Source organism: Geospiza fortis, unplaced genomic scaffold (genome assembly GCF_000277835.1).
Source record: "Geospiza fortis unplaced genomic scaffold, GeoFor_1.0 scaffold319, whole genome shotgun sequence".
Lineage (NCBI taxonomy): Eukaryota > Metazoa > Chordata > Aves > Passeriformes > Thraupidae > Geospiza > Geospiza fortis.
Genome location: NW_005054576.1, coordinates 49,460 through 71,735, shown reverse-complemented (window position 1 = coordinate 71,735; position 22,276 = coordinate 49,460). Strand labels below are relative to the sequence as shown.

The following is a 22,276-nucleotide window of genomic DNA, read 5'->3' as shown; positions in this document are numbered from 1 at the left end:
GCTGACTCTTGCTGCAGCTCAGCTCAGAGCAGAGTCCAGCCAGAGGAAATTCTCTGCCATGGAGTAGCAGATGGGAGGTCTTTACACAAGTAATAAAGAGAGTCATTACCAGCAGAAGTGAGGGAGGAAAATTCCGAAGTCAGACTCTTAAGTTGTTGCATCATGTATTTATGGGCTCTTGGTCAGACTGTGGAGCACTTAAAAATGTTTAAATGGAGCACCTGAAAAAATGTTCTATCAGAGAACCATATGGGCTTTAGCCACAAAAGTCATTACCACATCCTAGATTATTGTGGGTTTGTTTTTTTTGTTTTTTTTTGGGGGGGAGTTTTTTTTTTTTGGTTTTTTTTTTTGTTTTTGTTTTTGTTTTTGTTTTTGTTTGTTTTGTTTTGGTTGGTTTTTTTTTGTTTTTTTGTTTTTTTGTTTTGTTTTGTTTTGTTTTGTTTTGTTGGTTTTTGTGGGGTTTTTTTTGATGATCCAGGTTAACCCAGCCTTCTTATTTGTTTGATTTTCCTTTGGAACACATGTAAGATTTAATTTGTTTTGAATATTTTGCTGTGTGCGAGGAACTCTGTCAGCAGCATAGAAAAAGTGCCTTTTATAATGCTTTTCTCTGGATAGGGAATAGCAGCATCCTCATCTATGTCAGGCTTGGCCTTTTTGGTGCTTTTGTTGCATTGTATCTTTTGGTCACAGTGACTTCACAAGAACTGATCTTCCCAGCTGATGATCTTTTTGTGCCTGTGAAGTTGTTGTTCCCAAAGTGGGTGACCTTGGCTGCTGCACTGTTAAATTTCTGTTCAGTTCTTGCCCTTAGGATTCTCTATTACTTTTTATGGTGCTTCAATTCAGTGTATTGATGTGGCTTCTGACTTTGGTCTCAGCAGATTCATCACCATGTGCAGACTTTCTGTCAGGATCATTAATTGGTTTTGTTTTTAAGATGCTCCAAAGATGATACTTGAGGAGTATCCCTGATTGTTGTCTTTAGTGCCATTAGTTTAATTTTTCAGCTTCTTCTTAGTTAGACGTATCCTTTCTACCCTATCTCATAATTATACTAATCTTTGTATTTCCCAAAATCATGAGTAATTTCCCATTTGTCACTTTATCAAATACTTTACTAAAAGTCCAAAAATGCTAAGAATAATTAGTTTTTTTGGTCAACAATTCCTCAGTTGTTTTTGGAGCTTTACTACCAGCAGTGTTTAAGTCATGCCTCCTAAAGAATTGTCCCCAGGAAACTCTGCTGATCTTAGTGAGGGTGACAGTGACATTTAAGAGGAAGCACATGGCAAAAACCATGGCCCAGGGCAAGGAGCACAAATCTTGGAGTAAAGAGCTGTGGATTGATTTAATCTGGTTTCTTGACTCTGTATCTTTTAACTTTGCTGTTCTTCTACCTGTAAATTCTTGTAATGATATTAAAGAGTAAGATGAAAAAAGACGATTTCAGAATACTTTTAAAGGAGTTGGTCATCTAGGTATAAAAAGCACTCTTGAAATATGAAACATGATGTTGGTAAATGAAATAATCTTTTGAGTCTTTGGTGCTTTTTCCAAGACAACTATTCACAATCCTGTAGGCAAAAAAAAAACTGTAAAAAAGTTGGATAATAATGCAGCTATTTCCTCTCGCTATGGATGGTGAATGGTCACTGAACAATCTTTAGCAAATAAAGAAAAATATGTTGCTGCTGCCAGGTTTGAGAAAATATTCTTTAAAGATCCCAAAGTTTCCTGATGTGTTAAAATGTCCCTTAAATCTCCTTCTTTGCTGTGTTGTCTACAAAGAACCTCCTCAGGTTGGTCTTGGCACTGTAGTAGTTTAATCCACTGGCATTACTTGGTTCATTCATTATTTCTCATTTTCCTTTGCTTCTGTCCATCTCTTGTGTTGTATTTAGGTTGCAAGGTACAGAATAGATTGATATCTAAAAATGAAATACATTTTCTGCTACCTGGCTGTACAACACTTAATGGGATAACAATTTTGGCCCAGACGTTGGAGATACTGGGTGTTAGGAAAAATATATGTTTCAAGCCCAAAGTCAGACTTCATCTTGACTTCAGGTGCTGGATATCCAGGTGCAGGATAACTTTAAGTGCTGCAGGAATTGGCCTTGTCTCTGGAGTCCTGTAGGATCCTTTCATTTAGCTGAGTTAATTTTTATTTTCTGAAAATGCAGCAGCAGCTGGAGACTCTGCTGAGCTGAACCAAGTCTGGTCCAAAACTGGAAACTGAAAACAAAAACTTGTGGATTTTTGAGGGAAAATGCTGGTGGTGATGTTGGGAGCTGTCAGTTTATACTGAGATCAACCCCAAATTTCATGATTGGTATTTTTCCTCTCCTGGAGGCTTGGGACAAAGGGAGGCTCCAAGATTCCCATCCAGAAGAACTAAAACTTTACTGAGGCTGAAGTGAGGACAGCCTGAGGGACCTTGGTGCTCACACTGACATTATTTACACACATCCAGTGTGGTGGTGTTCACAGGGGTCCCAGGACGAGAGAAAAGACAAGAATGTTGACTCCATGTTTAGAAGGCTGATTTATTATTTTATGATATATATTATATTAAAAGTATACTAAAAGAATAGAAGAAAGGATTTCATCAGAAGGGTAGCAAGCAAGAAGAATAATAATGATAACAAAAGCTTGTGTCTGACTGAGAGTCCGAGCCAGCTGGACTGTGATTGGCCATTAATTAGAAACAACCACATGAGACCAATCACAGATCCACCTGTTGCATTCCACAGCAGCAGATAACCATTGTTTACATTTTGTTCCTGAGGCCTCTCAGCTTCTCAGGAGAAAAAATGCTAAGGAAAGGATTTTTCATAAAACATGTCTGTGACACATCCAGGGCTGAGCATCCCACTGAAGCAGAGTTTTGAGGCAGGGATAGGCTGTTCTAGGAATACTCAACCAAATGACCTGAAAACTGAGCTCTGCCTCTGCTGAGTGGAATATTTTGTTCCAGCAAGCAAACAAAGATGTTCTGAGTAATGTAAAAACTCAAGTTTTGCTATTTATTTATGTTGCCATATAAAGCCTTGGAATCCTCTGTTGTCCTGTGAGTGGTGTGTGTAAAACCCTCAGTGTTGATTAGAGTTTGTCTGGTTGGAATTGTGGGTCAGCAGCAGCAGAACAGCCCTTCCCAGTGGGTGGGCCAGGGCTGATTCCTGCAGGAACTCATCCCTCCTTGGAGATGTTTCACCCATGGGCTTGACCCTTTGCTTGTGAGGACCAGATAATCCAAAATACAACTGAAATAAATAACTCTTGCCCTGTAGCACGTTAAAAAATGAAGATGAGATATTTGTTTCACAGTTGTTTGCAGGAAGGTTTTGTTTATCACTCACAAAGTCCAGCGGATTTAATGCACATAAATATCCCTGCAGCATGGAGGTCTCCATTTAAATATTTCAAGTAAATAAAAGAGAACAAGAGATCCTGTTATTCATGCTTAGATGCCTTGCTAGGAAGCGCTTTGAAGATGCTGTTTGCTTACACAAACCAGCAGGACAATTCTCACTTTATCTTGTCTCGATGTGTTGGTTACTTGCTGGCTTCAAAAAATATCCACTTTTATTTTATGAACAATTTAGTGAACTCTGTTGGCTTTGAGAGTCTGATGGTGCCAGTAAATTTAAGGACAGGTTTAAGGATATTCAAAATCTCAGCTGTCAGTGTCTTCAGAAATGTCCACTTTTATTTTATGAACAATTTAGTGAACTCTGTTGACTTTGAGAGTCTGATGGTGCCAATAAGTTTAAGGATAAGTTTAAGCATATTCAAAAACTCAGCTGTCAGTGTCTTCAAGGTGCCTTAAGCAGAAAGTACCTGTGTGTGTTTCAAATTGCTGCAAACTCCAAATCTTGCCATTCAGGAGAGGCCTGTTGTGTAATTTCAGAAATGCTCTTATCACCAAATCCAATTAGAAGGAAGAGCAAATCGCCACCTCGGATGTCTTAACTATTCTTTTTTTTAATTGTTAATTATCTCGACAGTAGGGTGCTAGAGATTAGGAGGCACAGATTATCTTTTGCAAGTACAAGGCTTTCAGAGCTATTATCAATGAATTCTGTTTCTAAACAAATTTTAGGATAATATGAATAGCTTGATAGGATTGTGGTCCTCGAGACCACTGTCAAAATTCTGAGAAAGTGATGTTGAAAGAATGAAAACCTCGTTGTTCTATCAGCTTTGAAGGTCATCCAGCTTTACCCACTCCCGTGCAAGGTGTATTTTTGGCATTTTAATCTGTGTGGCAGAGGAGATTCCTGCTAAGAAACATCAGTGAAATGCCTCTCTTGGAGTTTAGACAGCGACTTGTAAAGCCAGAATTGAGAGTCAGCTCTGTTGTGTGAGGGTTTTTAATGTGTGCTGACATGGCTCTGGAATTTATGTATGCAGACACGTCCTGAGGTGTGAAATAATTTCAGTTTCTCTCTGTCTGGTGCTCTGAGTGATCTAATGCTGGTGAGATCTCTCCTCTAGATTTGCACTTGCAATGAAAAGAAATCCAAGAATGAAACATTTCTTAGAGTGAGAGGCTTAAAAACTGTGCTGTCCCTGGACAGAGTGTGGCCATACCCTGGGCCTGAAAGGTCAGGTGGGGAATGAGAGAGATTATTAAAAAATGAGAATTTTTACACTTTGTTTCCAAAGGTGATATAAAGTTATGGTAGATTCTGCACTGGATAAACTCCCAATTTTTTATGTTGTGGCTGGATATGTGTGCAGGTTGGACAGAAGATCTGGGCTTAATTCTGGGTTTCCAGAATTGCTGAGAGACCTCTTGTCAGTGCTGTAGGAGGGGTCAGGCTACAATTCTGCAGTGGTTTCTCCATTCCTTTAAATCCATGGACCTGTGGAATCCATTGGCTAAATGATGGTGCTGTGGAAAAAACAGCAGAGAGCTGCAGCCATCGTGTTTGTCAGTGGGTTTTTTTCTTAGATTTGTTTTGCTGCTTAGGTCTGGTTGAGCTGATGCCTCAAGTGGAAGTTCATCCTGAGAGCTGCACTTCCCATCCTTGCCTGGTTATGTTTTGCAGTCCTGGGGGAAGTTCTCAGCTCCCTCAGAGTTTATCTCCGGAGGGGATATCTTTGAGCTTTAATTTTGCTGTCAAAAATAAAAATGACTTTATATCATGGGTTTAGTTGACACCCATGTCGTTACTAGGGAATCAGTAGAAATATCAGGAGATAAAACTGGTGGTGTCATCTGCTGACCTCACTGAGAGTGGCATTAGTGATATTCTTGGCCAGTATTTACTGGGAAATAAACCAGCCATTACACTTTCTGACGAGATTGTGCTCTGAATGTCACTCCTCTGACAGTCTGTCTCATGCCACGCTGAGATAAGATCTCAGGCACAGATGACAGACTAACTTCAGAAATATTTCCATTGATTTGACAGCCTGAATAATAGTTCTGCTACAAGCCACAAAGGCTGGAACAGTGACCTCTGGCTGCTGGGTGATACTGGGGTGATAAATGTACTAATGAGAGATAAATAGGTAACTACATTTGAGTGTTTTCTGTACCTTGTCAGTGGAAAGCAGAGGAACTCATGGGAGGGAAACCAGATAGGGAGCTGAAATTACAGGCATCTTATCAGAGCCAAAGGGGCAGCTTTCACCTCATGTATTTTGAGACACCAGAGAATTTGGCAGGGAGCTCCATCCCTGGGGACAGCGCAAGCTTCTGTTCATCCACAGGGGTGGGAGCTGGACAGTTCTGCTTTTCCATCCCTCTCTGGGCTGGTGGCCCAGCCTGTGGCTCTGGCTTTGCTTTCAGCATCCCTTGGGAGAGGATCTTTGGGAGCTGCTGTGGAAGGAGCTGGGCCCAGCTGCCTTTTCAGCCGTGTCCTCCCGCCTCCCTTGGCTGCACAACCGCTGCTCTTGGCATGTGTGGGGTGCTGGACCAGGGAGGCAGCTGGGCACAAAACATTCCTGCAAAAAGGGAATGAAGGAGAGGATGGGATCATTCCCTTTGCTCTGTGATTAAATTGTGTTAAGCTGGACTGCAGCCTGAAGATGAATCTCCCATTTCTGGAAGTGTCCAAGGCCAGGCTGGGCTGGGCTTGGAGCAACCTGGGATAGTGGGAGGTGTCCCTGCCCATGGAAGGGGGTGGGAATTACAGAGGGTCTTCAAGGTCCTTCCAGCCCAAACCATTCTGTGACTCTTTGGTCTCCAGCAGAGGAGTTGGAGCCCCACAAGAGTGCCAGGATATTTCCCTTGCAGGTGAAGCTCCCTGCAAGGGAAATATCCTGGTGGAAGTGGGAACCCAGGGATGCAAACACGAAGTGAGGGAGTGAGCTTGCAGCATGTCTGCTGTTCTTCAGTAAATACCCATCTGTGTATTCTTGCCTCCCATTAATTGCAAGGTCAGTTATCCTTCCTCCAGTGAGGGTGATCTGTGTCCCCATACCTGAGTGACCTCTCCTGAGAGTGACTCAGCTGCAGCAGCACTGTCAGTTGTTACCTGCAACACATTTGAGCCTCTCCACTCCCACACTTGGAAGTTTTAACCATTAAGTCCTGCTGTCAACTAAGCATTTGCTCAACTTGGGGTTTTTTTGATCAGTTTTGGGGGGGTTTATCTCTTTCCTTATCTGGAAAAGCACTGACCCCGCCCATCCTTCTGTGGTTGTCATTTCAGACACTTCCCTGGCAGCTGCAAAGCTGATAGGAAGCAACAAAACTTCCACTGTGGATTATCAGGAACACTAGTGAGGCATTGCTTAATGCATCTGATATCTCAGCCTCAAGAACAGAAGGGGAAAAAAAAATGATTGGCAGCTATTGCAGGAATTCAGAGAGGGGCACCTTGGTAAAGAGCTGGGGGGAGACTTCTCCTTCCATTACAGAGCCCTGGGCTGAGATGGATTCCCTCTCCATCATTGTCCTAAGCACATTATCCCTGAAAGAAAGAGGGTTTCTCTGAATCTGCAATTTTTCTAGGCTTCAGTGTTATTGAAATGAAACGGCTTCAAGGATATCTACATTCTTTACCATCATATGGATTCTCATCTCATGTAAATTATTTGGCCACTTTTCATTTTAATCCTCCACTGTCATTTTCTACAAAAGAGATCATTTGGTTTGTTCATGGAAGGTATTCAGCTGACAGCTGCCCTTTGTCTAGAAAGCAGTGTGCCTTTGCAGGAGTTACTTGTGCCTGCTCCTTTTCTTTTTTTCCTTCCTTTTAACTTCATATGGCTTCATATTTTTCATCTGTAGCTTTCAGAAACTTTCCAGACTGTGAACAGGTTTGTGGCTGTGAAGGGAATTTCAGACATTCTGCATTCTTTCCCTGTGTACCTGGTGATAAGAAACAGAACTAGAGGCAGAATAATTAATTTACTGCAAGAAGAACTGTAGTCCAAAAAAAATCACAGTGTTTTCACAACTTCTACATGAGCAAACAAAATAGTCACTGATGAGGTCTTGAATTTTTTTCCATGGCTTTCTTATCTTGAACACTTAATTATTCTCATCTGCTTCTCAGGAATCACAGAATCATATAACCATAGAGTCATTAGGGGTAAAAAAGACCTTTAAGATTATCAAGTCCAACCATCAACCAGCATCGTGTTCACCACTAAGCCAGGTCCTCAAGTGCCACGTGGTGGGAGGTTTAAAATGTTGTGTTTTGTCACAAGACCTCGATGGGATGGGGGTGAAATGTGATGTGTTGGTATGCAGAGTTTATGCACAGGGGATTTGGAGGCAGAGGGGGAAAATCAGCAATTAGGGTTGGATATTTAGGGTTACCTGGAGCTGTGAGACCTTTTCCTTTCAGGGTATGAGCTCTGATAAAGCCACTAAAAGCACAGTGTGGTCATGGAGAGGAACAGTATGGCCTCAAGAATGGCCTTAAGCTCAAGGGGGGTAGATTTAGGTTGGATTTTGGGGAGAAATTCTTGCCTGGGAGGGTGTGAGACCCTGGTTGCCCAGGGAAGCTGTGGCTGCCCCTGGATCCTTGGACGTGTCCAGGATTGTGTTGGGGCAACCTGGGATGGTGTCAGGTGTCCCTGCCCATGGCAGGATGTTGGAACTGAATTATCTTTAAGGTCCCTTCCACCCCACACCATCCTGGGATTGAGTTCTGAGGAGAAGATTCAGTTTTGGGGAGCACAAGTTGAGGCTGGCCAAGAATGTGTGGGGGAAGGAGAAGTCCCATCATTAATGAGGATTAGGAATAGTCCAGCAGGGGAAGGAGAGGCAGGTTCTAAAATTACTGTCAGCTGCAGAAACAGAGTTTTAACTGCTCCACTGGTTCCCCTTCCAGCTGGTGCCCACTTGGCTTTGGGATCCCCACAAAAAGGACCAGGACAGCTGTGTGAGAACTCACTGAGATTTTTGATGCTTTTTCATAAATCAGAGATTTAGGATGAGAAGAATTTCACATTTTTAGTGAGGATTTCTTCTAAACATTTGTTGTAGAAATGTTTAGACATTTTACGTGAAAAGATGAGAAATTCCTGTTTGAATTCAAAGAAACCATTTCAGAATGATGAGAAATGTCAGGCAAATTAATTGGTTATAACTTAGTTGTAAAATGTTAGAGATAAGAATTACTACTTTAGCAGTTTCTGAATCACAAAAATGATTGGAATACACAAAACTCCCTCATTTGCTAGAAGAGGTGTCTCATTCCTTGTGCAGTTCTGGAAGTTTGCTCCATCACAGGGAGATTTTCTGTTATCCCAGAGAAATGTAAGCATGGGCTGAAGTTTTGTTGTTGGTAGAAAATATTTTTCTTATATGTTGGAGGTAGCAAAAGCCTGGCTGTGGCTTGGGAAAGGGACAGTGTTGAGTTAGGTGACAAGAAAAGGGTCACTGGTGGCTCTGGTGTTGTCTTTGCTGCTTTAATTAGTGTCTCAGTTTCTTGAATTAACAAGAACGGGCAATTCAAGGTCACCCTGATTGATAATTTTATGTATTTTGTGATTTCTTCCATGAATGTTGTTTTTTGTACTTGTGGTGCTGTTTAGGACTCCAGGGCAGGCAATATGTTCATGTCAATAACAGAGCAGCAGTTTTCAGCTGTGATCTCTTGATGTTCCTTTATCTCAGGGTGCTTAGAAGAGGAAATGATTCTTGGCTCTGGGCAGAGGGCAGTGCTCTGTAGGTGGGAGAGCTGAAATATTGTCATGGGGCTGCTGAACTGGGATCCTGAGCTTCTGCTTCCATCACTAGCTACTGGAAAAAGCATTTTCTGCTCTGTTTTCCAAGCTCTCCATTCCCTAAAAATGCACCTTTGTACAGAAATTTGCAGGTTGAGATGGACACACACATCACTTCAAAGGCTGGAATCACACAAAGGGATAGACATGGAAGGGGGGAGAATACTCTTGAAAAACTACCATGTCCAGAGGGCCTGATGTTCATTCTAAATTCTCATAAAGCTGAACAAAGACACCAGGCCTGTGTCAGGGAACTCCTCCTTTGATTCCTCAGTCACCTTCATTCCAGCAATTAGTTCATTCTAGTAGTGGCTAACAAACTCCCAACTTTTCCAACACTTGAAGTTTAAGGCAGAGCTGCCCTTCATTTGGAGAAGATTGAGCTATTCCTGTGCTTCCATTTGCTCTCTCCCAGCAGATCACCTGGAAGTACATGGATGGTGCAACTCTCTGAGCTGATGTGAGATTTCTCTTACTCACTGAGCAGCAACTTTGAAATAGGACCTCATTTTGGGCATAGCTGTGACTGTAAATGGCTCTGTGAGCAGGGGGATGAAGAAGTGGCACCTCAAATTCAACCTGAGTGTTCAAAAGTTTAGACAGAAACAGTTCCTGTATGGAACAGAATCTGGATTTCAATAGAAAGTAACTGGGGCCAATCTACTGGATGAATAATGGAAAATAATAATTGCCTCAATATGCCTGAATCTCCTATTACCAAATGATCTACAGTTAAGGAAATAAATATCTTATTTTCAAATCCAGAGCAGCTGTCCAACAGCCGGGCCTGCTGCTGATCAAAGTTGATAAAAGAAATCCTAGGATTATATATTATGGATAATCTACAGGAAAAACAGTGGTAGTCCCTGCTTGTGGTGTGATTAGCAGAGTCCATTGAAGAAAACAGGACTTTTTGTTGGTTTTAATGCAGATCTGATAAGCTCTGTGGAATGTAAATCAGTTCATTAAAATTTGCAGAACGGTTCAATGAGGTAAAAGAGGAAACAGTTTTAACTTTTATAGGATGTTTGCTGCATATAAAGTACAATAAAATCACAATTATTAAAAAAAATACTGTTAGAAATGTGCTGTACTCAATGTGTCGTTCTGTGGAAGATTGAAGAATTTTGAATTGTGTTTTAAAAAAACAATCTGACTGTAGAAATCATCCTAGGTAATTTCATAGTATCTCCACACCACATCTCTCTCTGCAGTATTTGTGGGGTTTTGCATAATACAGATATTAAAATATGTATGGATGTGTATATATTAACAAATATATCAAAATAAATGTTAAACAGCTCCTTCTGCCTAAGCTGGGGGTGTGTCAGGGGATAAATAATAAATAAATGATAGTAAAGTCAAAGGCCTGTGGTGTCTTGGAGATGATGCTTCACTTGACAATTAACTCTGATATCCATGGAATTGCCTACATTTTTGGGTGTCCTAGTACAATATTCTAAATTCTGAGATAATGCTCATTTATCTGAGGGATTTGGGAAGTTTCCTTCATTCCATGTGGACATAAGCGCAGGCTTATGTTACTTTACCATAAAATTCACTGTGGTACCTTTGGAGGAGTGATGCATAAATCAGCAGCTGACACCTTTTAGTGGAGCTGCTTTGGAACCTTCATGCTCTGATTTCTTAAGGAAAAAACTGAGATTTTTTTTCCCCTTTTGCAGTTACTTCAATGAGAACCAATATCCCGACGAGGCAAAGAGAGAAGAAATTGCCAACGCCTGTAATGCAGTTATACAAAAACCAGGTGAGGAGCTGCTGGGGCGTCCTTCCCAAAAACAAAGAGGTTTCAGCATCTTGAGTTGTCAGACTGATATTTGCAGAATCACAGAATCATTTGGGTTGGAAAAGACCTCCAAGGTCATCAACCTTTGACTGATAAATCAGGTTTTTGGAGGAAGAAGGAGCTCAGCTCTCCTGTTTTTCAGTATTTTACAGCTTCCAGACATGGATCTCAGATTAGAACCTGGGTGTGAATGGAGGACCTTATCTTTAGGTCAACAAGTTGCATTTTCCCTGTTTCTGGAGAAATTATACTTAGGAGAGGAGCATGAATATTCAGTGTAGTGTTAGTGGATGCACCTGCCTTTGCTTAGTTTTGCTAACCAAACATTTACATAGATTTCAGAACTTGTGTTTTGGATATATTTAGATTTCTTACAACCAGAATAAAAATTAATGAGAAGGCAACTAAAGTGTGAGTCACGCACATGGAATCACAAAATTATTTAGGATGGAAAATCCTCTGGGATCATTGAGTCCAACCAAGGCCAGCACAGATCCATGTCCTCAGGTACCACAGGAATTTTAAATCCCTCCAGGGATGAGGACTCCACCATCTCCCTGGGCAGCTGTGCCAGGGCTGGACAGCCCTTTCCAGGCAGGAATTGTTCCCAATATCCAACCTGAGCATCCTTGGTGCAGCTTGAGGCCATTTCCTCTTGTCCTGTCCCTGTTCCCTGGGAGAAAAGATGGATCCCCACCTTTTTATCCTTTCAGGGAGTTGTGGAGAGCTGGGACTGTCACAGGATAGCTCAGGGTCAGACAGTTTAGAATGGAAGTGACCTCTGGAGTTCATCTGATGAGATTGTTCAGTTTTCAGTATCTCCAAAACCAGAGCTTTTCCCGCCTCCAGGCGTCTGTTCCACAATTTTGAGCACTCTCATAGCAAAGTGCTTTTTCCCTAATACCTGCTGAAGTTTTCCCTGAAAAATCCATCAGGTAAGAGGACCAGAGAGCTGAGGATTTGATTCCTGGCTGTGCTGCTGGTTTGTGGAGCAACTTGGAACAAAGTGCTGCAAGGCCATGTCAGAGAGCAGTAAAATACTGCCAGTGCTGCTGATGCAAAGCATTAGGCAGCAGCCAAGCTATCAATTTCCAGAGTTTTCTTTCTTTCACTTGTCTCATCTCTCCTAACGTATTGAAGTGTGCAGATTGCTGCAATTACATGGGTGTTTTGTATGCTGAATAAATAAACTTTGGGAAGGAGTCAGAAGCAGGATGCAGATATGGGGAATATTTTATATAGGGTCAAGAGGAACTAAAGAGGTTTCCAGGATGTCCTTGGAATACTGAATCCTTCCAGTCTTCCCTTATTTATGCTGATGACCAGATAAAGGCATAGTTTTCTGTAGCTGCCTTCTGTTTTTTGGGAATTTTTTATTGGTTTAAGGGTAAAAATCCAGGTTCCACCATCCACCCCGGTTCTCCCAAAAGATCCTGAATGTCCTGGCACAGTTGGGAGGGTGTGATGGGTGCTGAGAGAAAGGAAAGCAGATTGCAAGGATGACACAAAACCCCTTCATTCATTTTACTGCTGTATGAAACAGTGAAGTGTACCCTTGTGACACATAGTAAGAGAAAGATCATCCCAGGGATGAGGTTTGTGGCAGGAATTTCAGTTTTTGGAATCTCAGTTTTGTGCTCAAACTGGAAAAGCAGCCCTTCATTCTCCCATGGCTCTGGATTGAGTTGGTTAAAGCTGCAAAGAAATTCCTGTAATTCAGATTTTTAAAAAGCAGAAGAAAAAAAGATATTTGGCAGTTAGTGCCACAGCACCTGGACATGGGAATGTCACCCACATAAAGTTCACTTTTTTCTCAGTTATAATAACTTACCAATGCTGTTTGTGTTTCAGGGGTTTATCCCACAGATTCCCAGAATTGTTTGGGTGAGCAGGGACCTCAAAGCTCATGTAAAATTCCAATCCCAGAACAGGGACAGGGACACCTCCACTATCCATCCCAGGTTGCTCCAAGCCATGTCCAGCCTGTTCTTGGACACTTCCTGGGGATGTGGCAGCCACAGCTTCTCAGAAACCCAGTGAGTAACACCACTGAAATATTATTTTTCCCTCTGTTGCTTTCCTAGGAAAAAAGTTGTCGGATTTGGAGCGAGTTACCTCCCTCAAAGTGTACAACTGGTTTGCCAACAGGAGGAAGGAGATCAAGAGAAGAGCCAATATTGGTAATGTATCACAGAGCCTGCCTGCAGGGCTTGGGGTTTGCTCAGGAGAGGTGGCAATTACGTAAGAATAAATTAGTGAAAACACCAGAGGTGCCAACAGCCTCGGGAGAAATGTGGAGGAATTATGAGAATGAGTCCCTTGCTGTTCCAGATTTTTTTTGTGAAATGCGTGTAATTTGTAGAATTCTGTCATCAGTGCAGGAAAAAGTGATGCAGTTACAAAGTTTTACTGGAAGATCAGCTTTAAAAAGCAAAGTGAGAATTTTATAGGTGGAAGGAGAGTTGCATTTCCCTCCTTTGAGTATCCAAACTCAAATCCAAAATGAAACCTCAAAATTGTAAATAAAGGAGATAAAGATGTTGGCAGGTTCACAAACTTAGTGTGGTTTTTATCCTGGTTATACCTCTGCCCCTGACAGCTTTCCAAGGTTTTGCCCAGGGACAAGTGGCTGGAAAAAAGCCACATTTTTTTGTTGATGATCAGGAAAAAACAAAAGTCACTTCAGAGTTAACCCTGTGGGTTCTTAGCTGATAGTAAGGAAATCAAAAGTGTCTCTGCACTTGTAGGAAGGAGACTCTGTAATGTGGATAAGATATTCTAAGGAGAATAAATCACCTCAGTGATTTATTATTTTGTGGATTCAACAAACTCCTGCCATTCATAAAAAGTTTGATGCCCTTACTTAGATATTATGCAGAATTACTTTTGCAACACATGGATGAAGACACAGACATCCATATCTACTTATTTCCAGTATTTTTAATTATTTCAAATGTTCCACTACTTTGCCTTATTTCTGAATAAGAAAAATGCTGTCTTATTACACCATTTAACACATTACTGAAGTTTAACTACTTTTATTTTTCTACAAGTAAAAATGGTTTCTCAAAGGAATGGGGGAATAAAGCAAACTTAGTGTTTGGAGAGGAGGTTTTAAAAGAGATCAGAAAGAATCAAGGGGAGCTTTAGATATATGGATCCTACTGGAAGATGGATTTTTTTGTTTTCAAATCCCTGAAGTGCTTTCAGAAATTTCTCGCATCTATTTTCAGACATTCCTTACCCCCTTGAGTCCTGCCAGTCCAAACTATGGAGGAAGATTTACGGGGAATGCCTTTGTCACCCAATACCTTAGAAATGACACTGATTTCTGTTAGGACTGGCTGGAAGACAGGGATTTTTACTCCCAGACAGGTCTGGTAGTTGGCAGGGAAGGATTTCAGGCAAACCAGTGTTTGTACCTGTGCTACATTCCCAAATGTTGGAGAGTGAAGAGGAAAGTGCTAAGAACTAACCCCGTTCTTCCAGTTATTCTAACTTCTTGAAAAAGGGAAAAAAACCCCTGAGTTACTTTAACTTCTCCAATGCATCAGATAAATGAGGGATCCATTTGCTTTTTTCGAAGAAGCAGCAATCCTGGAGAGCCATGGAATAGATGTACAGAGTCCAGGAGGTCACTCCAACAGCGACGACGTGGACGGCAACGACTACTCAGAGCAGGTGAGCACTGGAGCCTGGTGGCCCAAACAGGGAGAACTCAAACACCTCAAAAGGCCCTTTTCCCTCTTGAAAATCCTGTTTTGTTTGGCTTTGGTGTCATTGTGATGGGGAGAGGGTGAGAATATCCAGTATTGACCCACGTGGATTTGTTGCCTCACAACAGGACACTTGGCAAGTACGCAACGGGGAGGAGGAGGGACGATGTTCCGAGGGAGGCAGAGAAGCAGAGAAGGTAGAAGAAGACAGGAGGATCTGCTCCAAACAAGCAAGTTACACCCCTCACACCACACACAATGTCTGAGACACGGCAGGAGAGCCTCACCTCAGCCAGAGCCCTGCCATACCCACGCTCTCCTTCCCTGTCACTCTGAGTTCCCTTGCCTCAGGAAGGGATGGACAGGTCTTTCACAGTCCTGTGTGTCAGGCACCAACAATTATCCGTGAAAAACTGGGCCCCTCATGCACCTCTGATTTCTTTCTGCATGAAAGGCCCTGTTCTAGCCAGGGCCACCCCTGCTGTGAGCTGCTGACCCGGCCCCAGACATGAGCAGGAGGGAGCCCTGCCCAGGAGCCTTCAGAATTCCTTGTGCCAGCCTTTCCCAGCAGGATTCTGAGCACTGAGCACCCTCCTGGGAGCTCCTGAGCTCCCTCTGTTCTTTCAGGAGCTTCTCAGGATCACCCCTCAAACACTGACAGACAAAGGGTGAAGGGTGGGGGGAGAGGATTTGAGTTACTGAGCTCTGACCTTTAATTGGCCCATTCCATATTGTTCTACAAGAGTGTGCCACTATTTGGATTGTTTACGTATTATCTGTCTTTTTTGTTTGTTCGTTTGTTTTTGCATTTTAATTCCTGCCTGTTCTCTCTTTTTCTTGGTTATTTTTAACCCTTGACAGCAACTTCTTTTTTAAATCCTCTTAGCAAAAAAATACCCCTTCCCATATTCTGATCCCTCACCTACCCTAAAGTTGGTGACCCTTCCTTCACACACCTTCCTGACAGGTATTCTATCCTCTTCCCAATTTTCCCAGTGTTTGCCAAGCCCCCATGGTTTGGAACCAGTGATTCAACCAGTTCACTCCTGCTTTTGAGAGGAGATATTTCTGTGCTACCCCACAGCTGGGCTGGATGACTTTTCCCTGCCTCTTTTGGGAGAAGCTGGGAGTTCTCCCTCTGCAAAGGCTGCTGGTGGAGTGGAACAGCAGCTGAGTGTCCTGGAATGAGTCCCTGGCACACTTGGCTCTGGCCCAGTGCAGCAGATCCCTGGCAGAGGCATCCCCAGCTGCTCTGCTCCTGATGGGGATTGAGACCCTTTTTGTAGGTCAGCACCCGCAGATTTGGTGGGACCAACTTTTCTGGCTGTCAGTGATGAGAGGCTGCTCTGTGACTGCCATAAAATATTTAGAAACCACTGCCAAGCCCAGAAAATTCCCTGACAGACAGACAGGACTGGAATATTGAGGTGGAGCATGATGTAGACTCCTGAATTATGTTTTTCTTCTGTGCATTAACCAGCATACTTTGAAAAGAGAAATAAATGGGTTATTAAAATTTAAAGATCTTTATTTAGAGGCCTTAGAAGTTACATTTCTCAGTAATCTGGGCTCCTCTACGAGGTGTAATTAGTCATCAGCAGCAAAGCAGATTAAATGGCAAGTTCTCCTGATGACCATTTAACATCCCTTAGCTGTTAAACCCAGAAATTCTGTTTTTCACAGATACACTTAAACTCTAATAAACTTTAAAACACAAAGTTCATCTAAGTACTGACAAAGTGCCTAAACCCCTGATTTTAGGGCTCTGTGTTTGTACCATGACAAAGATTTCTGAGAAGCCTTAAAATTTACCAGACCCTTCTAATAAATGAATGAATCCTTCTAAATAACCTCAGGATTTTACCAAATATTGGCTTTTTTTTTTGTCCTCTTCAACATTTGCCACCCATCATCTTAATTTAAAAATACTCTATGCATGTTTTAAATTTTAAATCACGCAAGTTCATCACTTGAAGGCTGTTGGGAGACTGATAAATGTTTATCATTTCCTTTCTGTAAATGGTAATAATTTAAAAATCCAAGATCAGATGGGGATAACTATTAGTGCCCTGTTAAAGAGGGCAAAGCACCATGATTTTTCCCCGAATTCCCTATTTGATTTATGGTGGTTCCAGTCCCCTTCAGTCACTGGTTTTCTTAGCATTGGAAGAGTTTTCCAGCATCTTTTCCCCTGTATCTGTGTGAATTCAATGTTTCAGAGGATGCTGACTTGGACCAAGGCTTAGGCTTGGTTTGTGTCATGGTTCTAGTCAATAATAGCAGTTAAAGAAAAAATACTTCTCTAATGTGTATAGAATTATTTCATTCTAGTAGCTTCCAGCTTCTGGAAGTCAGTAGTTTCAAGAGGCTTCCTGAGTTTCCATAATTTCTAGCAGACTAATTTCCCCTGGATTTGTCAACCATACACCTTTTAAAGCTATTTTTACTTTTGTCTGATGTAAAAATCAGTGAATCCTGAACTGAGCTGTGCTAAGGGAGCAGTGCTTCCCACTGCTGCCTTGGATCACATTATCATTCCAGCGAGTGTCTTTGATTATTAGATCATAAAAAACCATGGACAATTGTCCTCTTGTTTTCCAGTTATTTGTAATAAACATTTATCATATCAACCATCAGCCATTTCTTCCCCAAACTGGAGGACTTGACTCTGTTTAGCTTCTTCTCATGAGGAAACCTTTTCCCTTGGGATGTTTCTTTTCTCTGCCTTTTCGATTTCTGTTGCGTCAAATAGAATCAGAGAACCCACAGAATGGTTTGGGTTGGAAGGGACCTTAAAGTTCATCTCATTCCCCCCCCTGCCATGGCCATGGATGACCTAAATAGGGCAACCAGAACTGTATATTCCAGCTATAAGCATGGACCTGTGTCATGCCCAGTCTTAATTTACTTTCCTGACTTAACCTTGTGTATCACTTGTGTCTTTATAATTCAATATTTCCCTCCAGAGCTGGGTCTCCTGCTCTCTGCCTTGTTACCTTTTTCTGCACAGTGAGGGAAACCAGTCCTAAACCAGTTGTAAACCAGTCCTAAACCCACGTTATGACCCTGCTCTGTCCCCCCACAATCACTCGGCGCATTTTTTTCCTCCGCTGTTGTTTTTTGGACTTGTGGAATAACCCTGCTTCTCTCTGCTCCTTCCCACATGGTTCCCAGGATGACAGCACTAGCCATAGTGACCACCAAGACCCCATTTCCTTAGCAGTGGAGATGGCAGCAGTCAACCACACCATCCTGGCGCTGGCCCGGCAAGGAGCCAACGAGATCAAGACAGAGGCTCTGGACGACGACTGATGCCAAGAGAGGGGAGGGTCAAAGCAAGAAGTAACTTAGTTTTAGACGTAGCACCTTAGCAGACTTTCCTCAGTCCTTAATATGTGTTCTTACAGTATAACTTTGCAGTTTCTTGTACGTCAGTTAGCTGTTAGGGTCTTGTTCTGTGAAGATGGCATGGTGCCCTCAGCCTTTGCATATACTCTCTCAGTATTAATTCCCAATAAATAATCAATCAACCAACCAACCTCCCTCTCCCGGCCCCCAGTGGCTAGAAAGGTAAAATTAAAAAAAAAAAAAACAAAAAAAAGAAAAAAAAAAGAGAAAAAAAAAATCTTGCTGCTCTGTCTTAGCATTCAAAGTGCTTCCAGGTATTTTAGACAGCCCTCAAGTACAAGTCTTTAGGCTACACTTAAAATCTTGGATAACCTTAGAGATGGTGTTGAAACCAATAGTCCGTACGCTTTCCCTGCCCCGAGACTGAAAGGATGCAAGCTGAGGTAGTGGCACAGGGTCGATGGACACCAGACTGGGAGTATCAACAGAGAGTAAAAAGAACACTTAGAAACCCCACTCCAGCATGGGAATAAATGATTTCCAGCTGCAATAAGCCGTGCCTCACTGGTCATACAGTGACTCCGTTTACTTTTCGGGTGCTGTGCCGAGAATGTCCATTGGAAACACATTCCCACATTTCAGTTGATGCTCACATATTCAGCACAGACATCCTCTGCTCTCACAAGCTGCGTGGCTTAGTGGAGAAGTGCTGCCTTCTGCCTCTGCGACCGTGGTTGAAGCCCAGCCTGGGATCAAATGAAAAATGAGCTGAATGTCTAATGGACAACAGTCCACTTCTCAGAACCACTGCTCGTTCTTGGCATGGCTGGCAGTGCCTGCTCAGAAGAGGTCTAGACTCTTACCCATCTGTCATTAACAATTTCACCTTTAATTCCTCCTCTCTCACCTTTTCTGTCCCCGCTCTGCTCCCCTCTCCACTTTGCCACTTTCGAAAGCAATGTTTTCCAGGAAGGTTGTTAAGGTCCTAAAATGGGTGAGTGGATTTTTACACGCCTGTGTAAGTAATGCCTACGTCCTGACTAGCCTGAAAGGTTACTGGAGAATTTGACATCTGACCTTTGCTAGATAACCATCAGAGCATAAATATTCTCCTAAATATGAACTTTTTTTGTTTGTTTGAAGGCAGGAGGATCTCTTACCTGAGAAATGGGGTGTGAATGTTTTGTGTTCTCTTTACTCTGTCTTTGTTAAGGTGTGAGAAAGCTATACTGCTACGAGCAATTTAATTAATAATTGGAAGCCATACTGATAATGGATGTGGTAATATTTGTAAAGCAAACCTACTCTAAGTAGCAGGAACTAATGGAATTGTTTTCCTTGATCATATGTAGCACTTTTGTTACTTTTTTCTTAAAGATATTTATATTTGATAAGTCTTTTTTTTATCATTTGAGAATTCCAAATACCAAACAGCAGACTTGCATTACAGAGTCACCCTGCGATCACCTTGTCATCTAGTATCTAAATGATGAACTGTGTGTGCATCTAAGAAAATTACATCTGCTAGCATTGTGTGGAAATGATCTCCTGGCATCCTGATAAAATGATATGTTGCTGCCGGTAAGAGGAAACGTTTGGATGGAAACAGCACGAGAAGCGTTAGAGACGGGCAGGGCTGTGTTACATTAACAGAGAACAAATTCAAAACCTACGGAAATTTTTGTATGGAGACACGTATAGTAAAGTTTGCATAGCATTTCCTCCACATTCCTCTTTATCTTCCCAGTTTGTGTGGGGATAGCCTAAAAAGGGGGAAACAGCTCAAGGATGGGTTTCCCTTTGCTCCCCTCCACTTTGGAGGTGGAGCAAAGGGAAATTCCTGTTACTCGCCTTGTTCTCATCCCTTCCTCCCTCTTAACCCTCAGAGAGGTTCGTGCTGGCTCCAGTGTGGCTCCTCAGCAGGTTTTGAGCCAGGCTGAGCCCTCCAGCTCAGCTTTTCCTCTGTCCATGTGGAACAAGCTGCTCCCCCACGTGCCAAACAGATCCTGTGCTCTCAGAGGGCACTGCAGTGCCACCTCTCTGTCCCTTGGAAGATCTATAGGTAGGGCTTGGCCTCGACTTCCACTTATGGATTTCATTGGAAAATTTATGTGCTTTCCTTAGATACAGATCACTGGAGCAGAATGCAGCTGTCTTTTTTTCCTGTTTTATTGCATTTCTTGAGTAGGCAAATTCATGAGTAGTGTCAGGGCGGACTCAGGAAAGGCAGGACTTGGATCAGTGACCATTGCACCACTGCAGTTATTTTCTTACTGCCTGTATGAATGTTTTGGTACTTAGGAGTGAAAGGGTGGGGGAGAGCTTTTATTTCTATTTTTGCACAGTAGAATGATCGAGCAAACTGGAGCCTTAGTGGAATTTTACCTACTTACTCATTCCACAGTCACACACTGAGCTGACAAGCAACATCCACGATTTATAGTAAGGAGATTTTAATAATCGATGACCTCTTTACGTTGGGCTTGCCATCACCATTTGTTCTGGCTGTTTCATTTTAAAAAGAACAGACTCAAACTGTTGGACAGCTGCAATTTTAAAAGAAATATTGCTTATTGCTTACTATAGTATCTGTAAAAAAAAAAGGCATTGTTTGAGGCTTTGCCTTTTTAAAGCAATAGGGAAGAATAAAAATAGTATTAGAACTTCTGTATCCTGATTATAGGTTCATGTGATGCAGGATCAAAGTAACACCACTGAAATTGTGTGTCTGTACCATCTAATGTAGAATAATCTGGTCTTAATTCTGTTTGTCACTGTCAGGAAGCTGCTGACATCCCACACAGTATCTTCTCTGAAGGTTAAACAGGTAAAAAACCCCTTGTGAGCAACTGGAGATTAGCAGATCTTCCTGGGCTGTAAATAGCCAGTTGTCTACCTTCCCACATTGTCATCTTACCAGGGAAAATACCAGATTTTTGGGGAATCAGCCCCTTGGTTCCGTGGGGTCAGTGTTTGGGGTGTGTCTGTTCTGGCTTTCTCTTTGGGCGTCAGGAGGTATGAGGAACCTCAGAGGAAGGAGTGGCACCTCAGGTGTCCCCAGGGTGCTCCTGGCAAGTAGTTCCCTTCATTCTGGAAGTTCATAAGGAGCCATTTGCAGCTGGCCAATCCCTTTTTGGTTTGAGGTGAATTATCTGTAATGGGGCAGGTGCTGATGGTACCGAGGCGAGCAAGTGTGATCTGGAGTAAGTGAAAGAATCGGTGGAGGGTGTGTCCTGGAATTCAGGAATCCTGGAATTCTTTCTTCTGGGGGTTTTTCCACAATATGGGAGTGGTCTTTGTCTTTCTGTCTGTGGGCTGCCTTGGAAATGAAGCTTCATTTTGGTGGCACTGCAGTGGAGTGGCAGTTTGTTGTAGCCAGGCTGGAGTCACTGCAGTTTGTTCTCTGGGGTTCCCTTGAGGTGGCTCTGGTGGCAGATCCGAGCTACCTTTTTGTTCTATGAACAGGGAAGAAGTTAATTTAAGAAGCTCCTCATCTGTGATGGTCACAGATTGCTTTTACCTTCGTAGAGTGAGTTCTGGCTGATATTTTGTCCCTCATAAAGTCCTTTTACTTGAGTTGTTGTCTCTGACCGTCTTCTTAAAACAACAATTTCTACCTCCACTTCTTTTCCGGATTGTTTTGGTGTTGGGTATTTTTTTAGTTCCCCTACCCTTTCCCCTGAAGTATGAGATCCCAAACATTTACAAAAGCCTTATGAGTTGATTAAAATCAGCAGATTTGTTTTCTGTTGAACACTCTGCAGACACACATGTGGTTACAGTGAAATCCTGTGCTGGATGTGAGTCTGCAGTGCACCCTTGCAGCAATTAAGGAATCTCATGAAGAGCCTTCAGGAGGTCATGGAAAGGGTTTGGACCCCTCTGTCCATCATTTGTGGGGCAACTGCATGGGCAGGAGGGGGAAGATGGGAGGGTTGGAGCACATGTCACAAAGTGGGAGATTGCAGGAGCTGGGATTGTCCAGGCTGGCTCTGGGGACATCCCAGATTTCGGGTTTTAACTGTCTTAATAAATTAGTTTTACTTTGGGGGTCCAGTGCAGGATCAGGAGTTGGACTTTGATGATCCTTGTGGGTCCCTTCCAACTCAGGATATTCTGTGATTCCAGAGAAGACAGAGCCAGGCTCTTCTCAGAGGTGCCCAGCAAAACCCTGAGGGGCAGCGGGCTAAAATTGCATGAAGGA

At 42.5% G+C, this 22,276-nt stretch overlaps 1 protein-coding gene across 7 annotated transcripts in view; it reads left to right on the top strand.

Moving 5' to 3' along the window:
• The window catches only part of HMBOX1 (homeobox containing 1), a 102,789-nt gene extending 83,326 nt beyond the window's left edge, over positions 1 to 19,463 (top strand). For 3 of the 7 annotated variants that reach the window (XM_005429780.2, XM_031064259.1, XM_031064262.1), the window contains 5 exons: positions 10,887 to 10,969; positions 13,093 to 13,188; positions 14,595 to 14,689; positions 14,853 to 14,954; positions 17,899 to 19,463. In XM_005429780.2, coding sequence (XP_005429837.1) covers positions 10,887 to 10,969; positions 13,093 to 13,188; positions 14,595 to 14,689; positions 14,853 to 14,954; positions 17,899 to 18,036 — 514 coding nt within the window. In that variant the 3' untranslated portion in view covers positions 18,037 to 19,463. The remainder of the gene's footprint in view (positions 1 to 10,886; positions 10,970 to 13,092; positions 13,189 to 14,594; positions 14,690 to 14,852; positions 14,955 to 17,898) is intronic. The other 4 variants (XM_031064261.1, XM_031064260.1, XM_005429782.2 and 1 more) reach the window with 4 other exon arrangements.
• Positions 19,464 to 22,276: the final 2,813 nt, after the last annotated feature.